This window comes from Myxine glutinosa, chromosome 1 (assembly GCF_964187855.1).
Source record: "Myxine glutinosa chromosome 1, kmMyxGlut1.1, whole genome shotgun sequence".
In the NCBI taxonomy this organism is placed as follows: Eukaryota; Metazoa; Chordata; class Myxini; order Myxiniformes; family Myxinidae; genus Myxine; species Myxine glutinosa.
In genome coordinates, this window is record NC_136261.1 from 67673017 (window position 1) to 67686921 (window position 13905).

Sequence of the window (13905 nt, forward strand, 5' to 3'; positions counted from 1 at the left end):
TTTCTTAGTTTTAACCATGGGTCCTAAGAAATTGAGTGCCAAGGGCAGTACTGAGAAGAAGAAGAGGATGATGTGCTTGGATATAAAACACGCAATCGTCGAAAAACATGAGCGAGGTGTGCGTGTTGTCGACTTGGTGAGGCAGTACGATCGTAGTACTTCTACGATATGTACGATTTTGAAGCAGAAGGAGTCGATAAAGGCTATAACGCCAGCCAAGGGCGTTACGATTATTTCAAAGCTCCGGACCTCTATCCATGAAGAGATGGAGAAGTTGTTGTTTGTGTGGTTGACAGAGAAGCAGCTCGCAGGATGCCGAGGAGGACGTATATAACGGCAGAGGAGAAGAGCATGCCAGGCCACAACTTGTTCAGAGTGCCGGCGATAGCTCGCGTTCTCTTTGTGGAAAACACGGTGAGATCCTTAACATCCAACAACTAATGGGACGCAAACGGGGCGCCCAGTTTAGCGGTACACACATTGATGAATCACCCTGCCTGTGATTCACCAATGACAGGTTATAGCTGGGTCGGGATTCAAACCCAGGCTGGACAGTTTAGAGTCAAGTGTGCGTACCTCCAGTCCAGGCCATCCTGCCAACTTGTATGCTGCATACAGGTGAAATATAAAGCGCGAGATATTTTTTATATATACTGTATATTTAAAAAATAATTGGTGTGGTTTTTGGTGGGCTGGAACGGATTAATAGCATTTCAATGCATTCTAATGGGGAAATTTAATTTGAGAAACGAGCAAATTGAGTTACGAGCTCAGTCACAGAACGAATTAAACTCGTAAGTCAAGGTTTCACTGTATATATATATATATACATATATATATATATATATATATATATATATATATATATATATATGTATGTATGTATGTATGTATGTATATATATATATATATATATATATATATATATATATATATATATATATATATATATATATATATATATATACACACACACACATAAGGTCGACCATTATTTACATAATTATACAGTAGTACAGTAGTACACCAGTCAGTGGATCTACATGAAAAAAGACAAGAGCACATCACCTGTTTCTAAAGACAAAAAGTCTTATAGTGGATCTGTGTGCAAAAAAACACAGAAACGAAACGAAAAAAATGAAACGAAAAAAATGAAACAAAAAACGAAACGAAAAACGAAACGAAAAACGAATCAAAAAATTAATGGCACCATTTCTGAACTGTGTATATATCTGTATCTTCCAGGGCTTTCTGCATCTCCATACATGCCTTGTGGATTCGCCCACCGACCACATTTAAACAATAACTAAGCAGGTTCTTATATCATTCTGTAAAGATCACCAAGAGGCACGCTCACCTTGGACCTGGAATGGTCTTCTTGTCGAACTTCACAGTTGATCCCCGTACGGGCCACCAAACTGTCAGGGAACCTTTACCGAACCCTAAAGGAAATAACTCAAGATGAGACTCAGATTCAAGGAGCTCTGACTCGTCTATCCGAGCCAATGTTTATTCCGAAGTTTAGAGGGAACTTGTTACACAAAATATAACCAAGATATGACACGTCGCTTGGTTGAAGAAATCTTCTCCCCTCTCATCCTGCTTCTTCTGATCAGTTCCTCTGCTCTCGGAGCATGGTGCTTAAGTAGACCTTGGAAACTTTGATGTGGTGGAATTGAAATTTAAAGATCAACACAGAACTCAGCGGCCCCGTCTTCCTGACACCAAAAGCGCATCTGGTTCTTGTATATCAGCCACTAAGAGCATACCATAGGTCACTTATCGGAGGCAAAGGAGAAGAGACCATGCTCTTATCCCCGCTAATGTCAACCTTCTCTGACCTACACAATCCCACTCCCTGATTAATGCATCCACCCTTGGTTTAAGTAAACACTCGGCCTAGTGTGCTCCATTTATGGGTAAGAAAACTATTCACAGATGTTCCCTTATCACTTCGGTTCCAAGGCCTTGCTAAAACTGCACAGTATAACACATTCTGTCTTTAAACACTCGGTCAAAACTCGTTTTTCCATATTCTTACATGCTTTAAGAACAAAGTTTACATTGACGTACAATTTAACCACTTGCATAACTCACCGACCCTAATAATCATAGAAATCTCCCACACAGGCCATGGCAGGAGCTCAATATAGTGGTCATCAAGATACTGGGAGATCACCCTTGCTGAATGAGGTCACGCATTGTCCTGTTGAAACAAGGCTATGTTTGGATGTTCATCCAGAAATGGCCTCACTACAGACTCCAAAATTTCATCCAAACATTTCATATCTCTGGGCATTGAGGTTATCATCGATGACTATCAGTTGAGTACGGGAATTTGCTGTCATACCGGCCCATATCATAATGCTGGGACCTCCCCACCTGTCCAGCTCCACAACATTACAGTCGAAAAGTCGCTCACCACGATGACGGTAAACTCGTACCCATCCATCATTATTGCTTACGCGAAATCGTGACTCATCCGAGAACAACACCTGGTTCCACATTCTCTGCGTCCAGTCATGGTGTTTGTGGGCCCATACCAACCTACGGCGATGATGACCAGCCGTCAGTGGGAGACCTCTGTAAGGGTGTCTGCTCCTGAGTCCTACAGAACGAAGCTGATTTCTGACAGTCTGAGCACAAATCCTGTTTTTCGCACGCCCAGGCGTCTCCCTTGTGGTGGTTTCTGCGTTGTGATGTCGATCACGGAGGTGCTGCAGAATGATGTAACGATCCTGAATGGGCGTCGTCACTCACGGTCTACCACTTCTCCGACGATCTGCCACACTTCCAGTGTCTCTTAAACGACGTCTGAGCCTGCTTATGGTTGATTCGTGCACTTGGAGATGTGTGGCCACATCCCGAGCTGAGATGCTCGCATCAAGCATTCCAATTGCGCGGGCCTGGTCATACTGACTGAGTCATGGCATTGTCGTCTGCTGAGTGAATTCGGTTCAAGCCTCCATGGACCATAGACTACTACAGGAACATCAACATTCTTATGCAATTTAGCCTTGGAAGCCACAGTAATTGATTGTTTGAAAATCCATTCAACCCCCATAGGTGAGGGCGAGACTACCGGAAGTAAGCTGTAACACGTGCCCTTTTGTGGTTTGTTTTCAACGTATCCAATCACGTGACTGTTGTCGCGAAGGGTGCACTAACCGGAAGTTACATAGTTCCGCGGGCGGCTATACAAACATTTCGTATTATTTTTCATAAAACTTTATATTGTTGGAAAGATAATTACTTCCAGCTTGTCGGAAAGTTGAAATTTTAAAGATCAGACAAGAATTAAGCGAGTTATGATCAAATAACCTACACCGTTTCCATAATTTCCGGCTGTAACACGTGCCCTTTTGTGGTTTGTTTTCAACGTATCCAATCACGTGACTGCTGTCGCGAAGGGTGCACTACCGAGAAGTTACGTAGTTCCGCGGGTGCCCATTGTTGTGGTTCAGTGAGGCATGATGCTCAAGAAATGTGGTTGAAAATACAGGTTCTTAAAATGGTATTACAAATCTTTGTCATTGATAAATTTGTGCACAACAATGCACATTAAAAAAATGTGGCTTATCAACTTGTGTTTCTTTTTTTGCCAAGTATATATATATATATATAGGGTGTGCAATATATATATACAGTTGCGTTGTGTCCATATATATATATACAGTCACGTGAAAAAGTAAGTACACCCCGACATTTATCACTAATTTAAATACCTAAAATTAGAATCAGGTGCACCAGCTCAGGTGCAAATGATTAGAACATCGTTAGAGAGGATCTTGGAGGAACCTGTCTTATTTAAACCTCAGACATTTAGTTTGGTTTGCTCTTTGTTGTTGAAGTGTGCGGCGTCACCATGCCTAGATCAAAAGAGCCCTCTGAGGCCTTCAGAAAGAAGGTTATAGATGCCTACAAGTCTGGGAAGGGATTTTAAAAGATCTCCAAACAATTTGAAATCAATCATTCGACTGTCCGGAAGAACATCTACAAGTGGAGAAGATTCCAAACAACTGCCAACTTGTTCAGGCCAGGCCGCCCCAGCAAGTTCAGCCCGAGAGCAGACCGCAAGAAGCTGAAAGAAGTCTCTGAGGACCCCAGAATGTCATCACGTGACCTACAGGTAGCTCTTGCCACTTCTGATGTCAAAGTGCACGAGTCTACCATGAGAAAGAGGCTGCACAAATTTGATCTGCATGGGAGGTGTGCCAGGAGGAAACCTTTGCTGTCCATAAAGAACCTCAGGGCAAGACTAAAGTTGGCCAATGAACACCGAGGCAAAGACCAGCACTTCTGGAACATTGTGCTCTGGACAGATGAGTCAAAGGTAGAGCTATTTGGTCACAGTACCAGAAGACATGTTTGGCGAAAACTAAAGACAGCATTTCACCACAAGAACCTGATACCAACTGTAAAGCATGGTGGTGGAAATATTATGGTTTGGGGCAGCTTTACTGCATCATGGCCTGTGCAGCTCACCATCATATAATCCACTATGAATTCTTCATTGTACCAGAGGGTGCTTGAGGATAATGTGAGGCCATCTGTCGGAAAGTTGAAGCTCAACCGAGGGTGGACCTTGCAACATGACAATGACTCTAAACATACCAGTAAATCCACCAAGGAATGGCTGAAAAGAAAGGAATGGAGGGTTCTGGAATGCCCAAGTCAAAGCCCGGATCTAAATCCCATCGAGATGTTGTGGGAGGATTTGAAACGAGCTATGCATGCAAGAAACCCCTCAAGCATCGCACAGCTGAAAGAATTCTGCATGGAGGAGTGGGCAAAAATTTATCCCAGTCGATGTCAGAGACTGGTTGACAGTTATAAGAAACGCCTTCTTGAGGTTGTTTCTGCCAAAGGGGGCAATACCACCTATTGGAGTCAAGGGAGTACTTACTTTTTCCACATGCGAAATTTGCATTTATGTTTATTTAAATTATACAATGGACTACAAAATGCAAATGTTTCATGATATTTGTTATATTATATCACCTTTATCTATCAATATTGTTGAAATGATGATCAAATAGCTGTATGTTGAAATATGTTGAAAAAGTCAAAACTTTACATGGGGTGTAATTACCTTTTCATGTGACTGTATATATATATATATATATATATATATATATATACACACAAACACACACACACACACACACACATCTGTTTGTAAGTATTCTATGCACAGCCACATCTTTTAAGTTACAAACTCCAAATACAAATTTGTGTCAGGTAACATTGGCTATGTGTTCGCAGCCTCACGCGGGGGTGTTGGGAGGGCGGGGGCATAATTTATCTCTGTAAATGTGTACCGTGTAGCACCATCTGGTGGTGGTGGCAGAGGATATTACAATTTCCTTTTTTACCTGGGCAACACTGAGGTTAAAGCACTCTTTGCACGGGGAAATTTGTCCTCCTTCCCTTCCCCACCCCCCCCCCCCCTCCAAAAACGGAGGGGCTTGTCAAAGCTGCCCAAATACATTTTGGGGGGTTTGCATGTGGTACATGCATGATTCACCAATAAGCGATGAAACCGGTCAGGCAGCTGAGGGGGTGTCCAGCATTGGGATTCTCTCGTGTGTAATAGATGTAAATGTCGTTACAGCTGTGGAGGGACTCGGGAAGAGTTTGAAACAGCAAAGGGTTGACCTTGCGTAGCCTTTCATGGTTGCATTTATGCAGCTTTCTTTTCAACGAGAAGAGCATGGGAGAAGTCAATTATTTATATAACCCCAGCCACATCGGAAAACTGATTAGGTGATAGCTGATTCGTTATTCCATCCATTCACATGTAAGAGAAGTGGGTGGGTCTTTGTTTTTTCATTTACATGTTGCCTGTTTGTCGTTTGCATGTGATGCATGCTTGGGTATGTCGATGGCACGCGTTTATGTCTGCACTGTCGCTGAGGATTCACCAATAAGCGATGAATCCAGTCCGGCAACCGTCCCTCCCCCCCCCCCCCCCCCCTCTGCCACCTCACCCCGGGCAATGCCGGATACTTCAGCTAGTGCCCACTAAAGGACTTCTAAAGTGACGAGAAAGGTGACACATCTACTTTACATGGATAATCTAAAACTCTTTGCAAAAATTGCAAAAAAAAGGCAGAACAACTCTAATTAGTGAAATGGTTCTCTAAAGACATTCACCTTGAATTTAGAACCACCTTTAGAGGCCATTTTCCCCCACATAGCAGGGTTGGTCCTATTTGTGCACCTTGGTCCCCTTTTTGAAGCAATATTTTATGGCCGGATGCCCTTCCTGTCACCAACCCTGTTGGTCGCCTTTTGCGACACACAGGGAAATACCAGTGAACTGGTACTCAATTTGCCGACTACGGAGGGATAAAATGCTGAGTCAACCCCCCTGGTGTTAATTCAGCGATCTACTGGGATTCGAACCCAGGATTATAGGATCCCAAGGCGGCACCCTAACCGCTAAGCCAACACCAGGCTGTACATTCATACAAGGTAGACCAACAAAAATGGACATCATAAAAATTGACACAAATACAACATTACAGGAGCTAGACAACGAGGCATCATACAAATATGTCGAAGTAGAAGAGGGCCACCAAATATGTCACAAACAAATGCGCAAAAACAATCGCCAAAGAATACTGATGTAGAATATTGCAGATTCTGAAAGATTCCTTTCTCCAAAGAATAAAATCAAAGCCTTCGACCAACTTGCAATACCAGTATTCCAGTACAGCTACAGAATAATAAACTGGCCAAAATCAGAAACCAATAAGCGAGATATCAAAAAAAGGAAACTCTTCACTATCCACAAAATGTTCTCCAAAAATCAATGCATGCTGAGAATGTACCTCTTGGGTCCAAGTTGAGAAGGAGGTATGGGGCTGAAGGAACCCAAACAAGTTTTGAACTGAGTACGTGAAAAGTGTAACAGACTACCAAATCCAATTTGTGCACAAACATGAAGACAACAAACCAGAAAAGGTATCCCTAACCCCCCGATCAAATAAAATTCAGACTGATATGAATGAAAGTTGTCACACAATAAACCAAAACAGCAACAAATACAGACCCCCAATGATTGCAAAAAAGACAAAAGAAAAATATTAAACGAAATATCATCAGATATATAACGACAACTGGGAGAACAACAAAAGAGCCGCAAAATACAAAAATTAATTGGACATAGTTGGGATAATCTATCCTACTCGAAACACACGGACCATGTTACACTTACCATTGTCTAGCTATGGATCTCCCCCTTCCCTGTAACAATATATTAAAGACAAAAAGGCCACTGTTATAAAACGTTCTTGTTTGTATGTTTTTATTTCCAACACAATGCTTATTTGCATTTTCTGTAGGTTTTTGTCGAGTAAATGCAAAGTTTGGTCGTGGTATATAAATGGAATAATTGGAAGATGAATTATCCACATTTATAGAGAAAGTTGGGGAGGTTGGTTCATTTAACAATTTAACAAAAACATTGGGGAGAGGGGTAGGAGCCATCACCTCCCAAGCCCTAATGGTGAGTTTGTGTTTGCTTTTGGAACAGGTAAGACGAAGAGGAATGTTTGTTCCCATTGTATTTGTTTTGGTCATCGAAACAAGGAGCCATTTCCAGATGGTTTCTTTGGAATCCTTTCTCAAAGACCTACTTTTTCCTTTTCATCATTTCATCCTTTCATATCTTTATCTTAATCAGATCTCCTTTGGGTTGAAGATTTCCTCTTTGGAACTAAAATGTTGTTATGTAGGAGTTGCGGACAACGAGAGGTTAAAAACTTCTTGACTTGTTCAAGGCTCCTTTATTTCCAAAGAACTAAAACCCGACCGGAACTCCTGTCTTTTTATATCCCCCATGACTTCCGCCCGATCCTCTTAAAGGGGCGTGGCTCCAACAACCGAGCGCACGCCACCCCCATACCGTCAATAGACCCACTGGTCCCGTGCTAGTGAATTACGAACGCCTCTTTGGGGTATCCCCCACAATTACATCTTTGGAACAATCTCTGATTGTAGAATTCAGATTTTGTTAAGGATTTTTTTTTTCCGTCTGGTTCATTTCCATACAGGTCAAAAAAACATTTTTATGCCTCCACCCTCGAAGGTAGCCGCAGGCATTATGTTTTCGGGTTATCCGTCCATCCGTCCATCAGTATGAGCTAAACCTCGTTTTTCTCAGCAACCACATGTCCGATTCAGACAGAACTTTCAGGGGATGAGCGACACCCATATATAATTTTTTAATGATAATTCTGACTTCATAGGTAATGTGGTATCGCAGCCATATTGGATTAAACGCATATAGATTTTTAGGTAGTAGGTTGTACACAGCAACAGCCCAGGGCAGTACTACCGTTTGGACTTCGGGGCGTTGAAGTGGTGCCTGGAACCATCTTACACTCTCCGTGTCAGGATTGCTGGTCTTACTTTCTGCCTCATTCAAACTTTAGCTCCCGGGCGAGCTTCAATCTATTTCTTGCAAACAAACATCAAACAATTTTCTTACTCATTTCACTCCTCAGCTTTACATCCTCTCTTTTATTTCTCTTTATGCAGCTCTTTTATTTAAGGCTTGGCCTCGATGAGGACTATGTAGTCCGTGACTGGAGCCTTCAACGTAAAAATAAAATATATAATTAAAAATTATTTCTCGGAAACCGCTGAATGGAAAAATGTTAAACTTAGCACATTGTCAAGAACTCCCAATGTGGAACAAAAGCAAGATGAATGGAATTTTTTTTTGAACTTCGCACATTTTAAAGTGCTCCCAATGTGGAACAAAAGCAAGATACTGATGACATCATCGGTGAAGTGGTATACCAGCCATAAATGTTTTAATTGAATGCCTCATCCTAAAAATCTGAAATTGCATGCACCTGATCTATGACCCATTTGCATTGACATATTAAATTTATGATATCATAGGTTACATGGTTTGGCAGCCATATTGGATTTAACCTAAAACATTAGAAAGCATCTCCCAAACCACCAAAGCGATCGACTCAAAAGTTTACAGGTGTCATTGACTAGGCATGGGAATTAAATGTTGATCACGAAAACATCATCTGTCACATGGTGTGGCAGCTATATTGGATTGAAGGAAAACCTTAAATAATTATATCTCAGAATCTGCTTACCCAATCGATGCGAAACTTAAAAAAATGTCATCTAACACGTTTGCTGCATATATTTTGAACATGATAAAACGTCATATGCCTCATGGTTTGGCAGCCATATTAGTTTGTAAGCTGATATTTTAAAAAAAACCCTTCTCCGAAACCGCTTCACCGATCAATGTGAAACCTGTCATGTCTGGTAAAAATGTGATACTTGAGAACAGCTGAAGGGATTTAAATCAAACTTTTTATTTTTATTTTTCGGACACTCAATGAGGGCATCTACCCATTGTCACAAGCAGGCACTACGCAGAGGCATATTTGCGTCTAGTTCCATATTATTGTACATTATGCTCAATTCTGTATGTACACATAACAGTTGGTGATAAACAATGTTAATATACAGGAGAAGTTGAACCCTCAGTTTGGTTGACAGCAAGATCTCAATAAAACATAAGTCTACTATGTTGAATCAACACAAAATGATGTAGAGTATAGACTTTTGTTTTATGATTTCGCAGGTGAACAAATAGCTAAATCAAACACAGATATTATTTTGGTATTTGGCGGAGAAGCTGACATACCCCCTCTTGCACGAGAGCTCATGAGACGTAACATCACAAGCAAAACGCTAATTGCAAGTGAATCATGGATAACATCACTATTTTTCTTGGATCCAACGTACATCCAGGTTTATCGTGGAACCATTGGTTTTGCTTTGCAGCATGGTGTCATTCCTGGATTGAAAAGTTACTTGTTAAACTTCAAACCGTATACTGATAAAAAACATGTCCCAAAAGTTTGTAGGAACAGCAATAATTCTCGATTAAGCACGGATAAAGTCAGTGCTGATCAATGTTCCAATCGTAGCCTAATGACCCAAATGAACTATCAGTGTGAAATCGGGAATTTGTATCAAAAACGTCATAAATTATTGGAGCAAATATCACCCATTGATTTTCCAAATCTGTTAATCACAAACAACAATATTGAAAACTATACATTGAAAAAAGTCTTTGGTAAAAGTTTTTACTACAAAGAGCATATCATTGTTTCAAGATCACAAAAAAGTATTTCAAAAACATCCATGATCCCAAAGATTTCTGAAAATGATATGAATGAACTGTTGTTGGAATTTTGGGAGACAACGTTCAACTGCACCTGGCAGACAAAGAGAAGTTTACTTTTGCCATGTACAGGACTTGAGCGACTGGATCATGCAAACAGTACATTGACTGATGTTACACAGCTGAGAGTTACTTACAACACGTACATGGCTGTATATATAATAGCACACGCTTTGCACAAGATGGGAACGTGTGACATTGATAAAAGAATTGGTGATAATGTCTCATGTCCAAGTATCAATTCATTTGAACATTGGCAGGTATCATAAATCAATATTGAAACTTTTATTGCTTTTTTCTGTGAAAACCTATATTTTCCTCATAAATATTTGCTATACTTGAAAATAATGTATTGTGAATTGTGATATTGTGATATTGTACATTATGCTCAATTCTGTATGTACACATAACAGTTAGTGATAAACAATTTTAATACAAGTGAATAAAAAAATTCATGCTAAATTAAAAAGGCAATGTAGGGATGACAAACTGCAGTCTAAAAAAGGTCCTAAGCAAGATAGGGATGATGTTGGTTTAGAGAGTAGCGAACAGAATTGCCATCACATAACAATCCCGACATCACTGCCTCATTTACACTTCATCAGTTATTGCTTCAAGCTTCGACAAACATTTCACTGGTTACCACAGTACTTGATTACTCCTGTTGTGTAGCCACATAATGAGACTGTAGAAATTAGCAGCCGAGTATAATGTTATAATATCAGTACATGATCATCTTCTTACAAACCGCATGGACATCTCTAATAACAGCATTCTATCATTATCTGCATTTGTGATTGGTTACTCTAAGTTGATAAAAAAGAAAAGTCGGAAAGACAACTGAAGCTGCAAGAAGTCCCTGAAATGAAACAGGAGCTTCTTATACTTTTGCAGAAATGAAAAATGGAGCTTCTAATACTTTTAGCTCGGCCTAGCTCGTTATGTAATGGCAATACTGTTAGCTACTCTCTAAATTAACATCATCCCGATCTTGTTTAGGATCATTTTTAGACTGTAGTTTGTCATCCCTACATTGCTTTTTTAATTCAGCATAATTTTTTTTATTCACTTGTTTCTGTATTTTTTGCAATGTGGAATAACACAATGGTATATGGTACTCAGACGATACCCAACCTTGGAGCAATACTCCCAAGATATCTTAATCAGCAATGTCAAACACTGCACATGTGTTCCTATATTGTCTTACGTAACCCTGAGTGTATCTTGCAGCTTTGTATTTTTGCTCGTTTCTCAAAGAGTAATGTCTTCATCCAGCCTCATGCCACACAAGGACCTGCACTTAGAAATGCCAAAATAACTGGTGTGGTTTCCCTCTGACCAATCGGGTGGGGACAGCGGGGAGGGGCGGATCCTCTCGAGAGGAATTGATTTATACACGGCCGGATGTGAAAGACAGTCGTGGTTTTTAGTTTTGTTTACTTGGTGTAAATAAAACTTATTATGCACTCAAACTGCAAGTGTCCTCGATAAACTACGACGAGAGTACGAAGAGATACTCCAAATTTGTTTTGTATCAGTGGGTGGAGCCGGCATTTTTTATCCACGTCATCCCAACGTTAGTACGTAGAGTCGACAGTCCCAGCACACTCTCTGATAATAGTTTTGTAAAATTAACTTCAATGAACAACTTTATCAAGACAACATATAAGTATTTATCTGAATTGTCCAAATCCTGGTTCTGGGAAATCAGAAGACCTCGGTAATACTTGAGTAGATTCTCGCCAGACAAAAATACAGTCACCACAAATCATCAGAACGACGTTAGTCAAGCACACTGTATACACTTTAAACTTGACTGATCTCTCCATACAGGTTGCTTCTGACAAACCAGACGTGATCTGCACAACAGAAACTTTCCTCCTTCATGATGTCTTTGATTCCTTAGTATCTCTCCCGGGTTACTCCCTCCTCCGGTATGATAGACCTGAGCCTCGTCCTGGAGGTGGGGTTGCTATCTTTATCAAAAACTCCTTTCGTCACTCGCCCTGCACTGCCCTCTCTCCACCTCACCCCCAGGAATACCTCCGGCTATGGCTTCCCCTTCGCTCCCACCTCATGTTTCTCTGTGTGTTGTACCGTCCACCAAACAGTGATGACTCCATCTACATCTCGTTGTCTGATAATATGGACCAACTTCTATCTACTCATCCCAACTCTCTCTTCCTCATATGTGGTGATTTCAATTGTCACCATGCCAGTTGGCTGGGTGTGGGTACCTCTCTCACCAGCCATGGCTCCTCAGCAAAAGACTTCTGCGACTCACTGGGACTGACACAATCTGTCAATTTCCCGACCCGGATCTCAGTCAACGGAGCATCTTCTCTTCTTGACTTGGTTATGACTAACTTGACTGAAAATGTCTGCTGCTCTTTTTCTGCTCCAATCGGCTCATCTGATCATGTGCTTGTTAAAGTGGACATCTCTCTGACCATTCTCAGAGAGCCTCCTCAGCGTCGACGAGTCTGGAATTTCACTCAGGCCAACTGGCACGGTCTTCAAGCAGCCATCAATCATCTGGACAGGTCTCCCATCTCGACCGCCTCTGACATCAACTCATCCTGGGAATTCTTCCAAAGTAAATTGCTCTCTCTCATGCATAGATTTATCCCATCTCGTCTTCAGTTGTCATACCCTTCCTCCCGTCCATGGTACACGGAATCTTGTGTTGATGCTGTAGCCCAGAAACAACTTGCCTTCGTCTCCTGGAAAGGAAATCCAACGGAAGGAAATCTCATTTCCTTTAACAAAGCCAGAAAAAAGTGTGTGTCCACCCTCAGGAGAGCCAGGTAACAATATCTCTCCGTTCTCAAGACCGAACTCTCTTATCTGTCTCCCTCTTCCAAATCCTGGTGTCATCTGGTCAAATCTGTTTCAGGTGTTTGTTCCCCCTCCATCCCCTCCCTCACCTCAAATGGCTACACAGCTGAATCTGCACGTGAAAAAGCTGAATGCCTCAACTCTGTGTTTGCCTCTAAATCTTTTGGCCCAAACCCACCCCTCTCTGTACCCACCATACCCAGCTGCTCCTGGACTCTGTGTCCTTTCCTCCTGACAAGGTGGAAAAGTTTCTGTCAACCCTCGACTCTGATTCTGCAACTGAACCTGACGGCATCAGCCCATGGGTCCTAAAATCCTGTTCTTCCGCTCTTTCACTCCCTCTCTCTGTTCTCTTCACCCTCTCTTTTGCTCAAGGTCATCTGCCATCTGCTTGGAAATCAGCCAACATCACCGATTTACACAAAAAAGGTGCAAAAACAGATCCTTGCAACTACAGACCAATCAGCCTTCTCCCAATTTATCAGCAAAGTCATGGAATCCATCATTGCTTCGGATATGAAATCTATCCTCTCTCCAATGGCTTGATCTCTGATCACCAATTTGGTTTCCGACCAGGTCACTCTACTCTGGACATGCTGCTTCTGCTGTCTCAACAATGGATGGATATCCTCAATGCCAAACAGGAAATTAGAGCTGTCTCCCTTGACATATCACGTGCCTTCGATACGGTCTGGCACCCCGTTCTGCTCACCAAACGCTCCTCCTTTGGAATCCATGGAAATCTCCACGCATGGCTGGCGGACTTGCTCTCTAGTCGCAGTCAACATGTGGCCCTGAATGGGTTTCTCTCATCTCCTCTTCCTGTTCAGGCT

The 13905-nt window shown here is 41.6% G+C and overlaps 1 protein-coding gene across 1 annotated transcript in view; it reads left to right on the forward strand.

Annotated features, from left to right (window-relative positions):
• LOC137422704 (extracellular calcium-sensing receptor-like) overlaps positions 1–13905 on the forward strand; it is a 129916-nt gene that overhangs the window by 59047 nt on the left and 56964 nt on the right. The window contains exons 3-4 of the mRNA XM_078771250.1: positions 9629–9835; positions 10307–10494. Of these exons, the coding sequence (XP_078627376.1) occupies positions 9629–9835; positions 10307–10494 (395 nt within the window). The remainder of the gene's footprint in view (positions 1–9628; positions 9836–10306; positions 10495–13905) is intronic.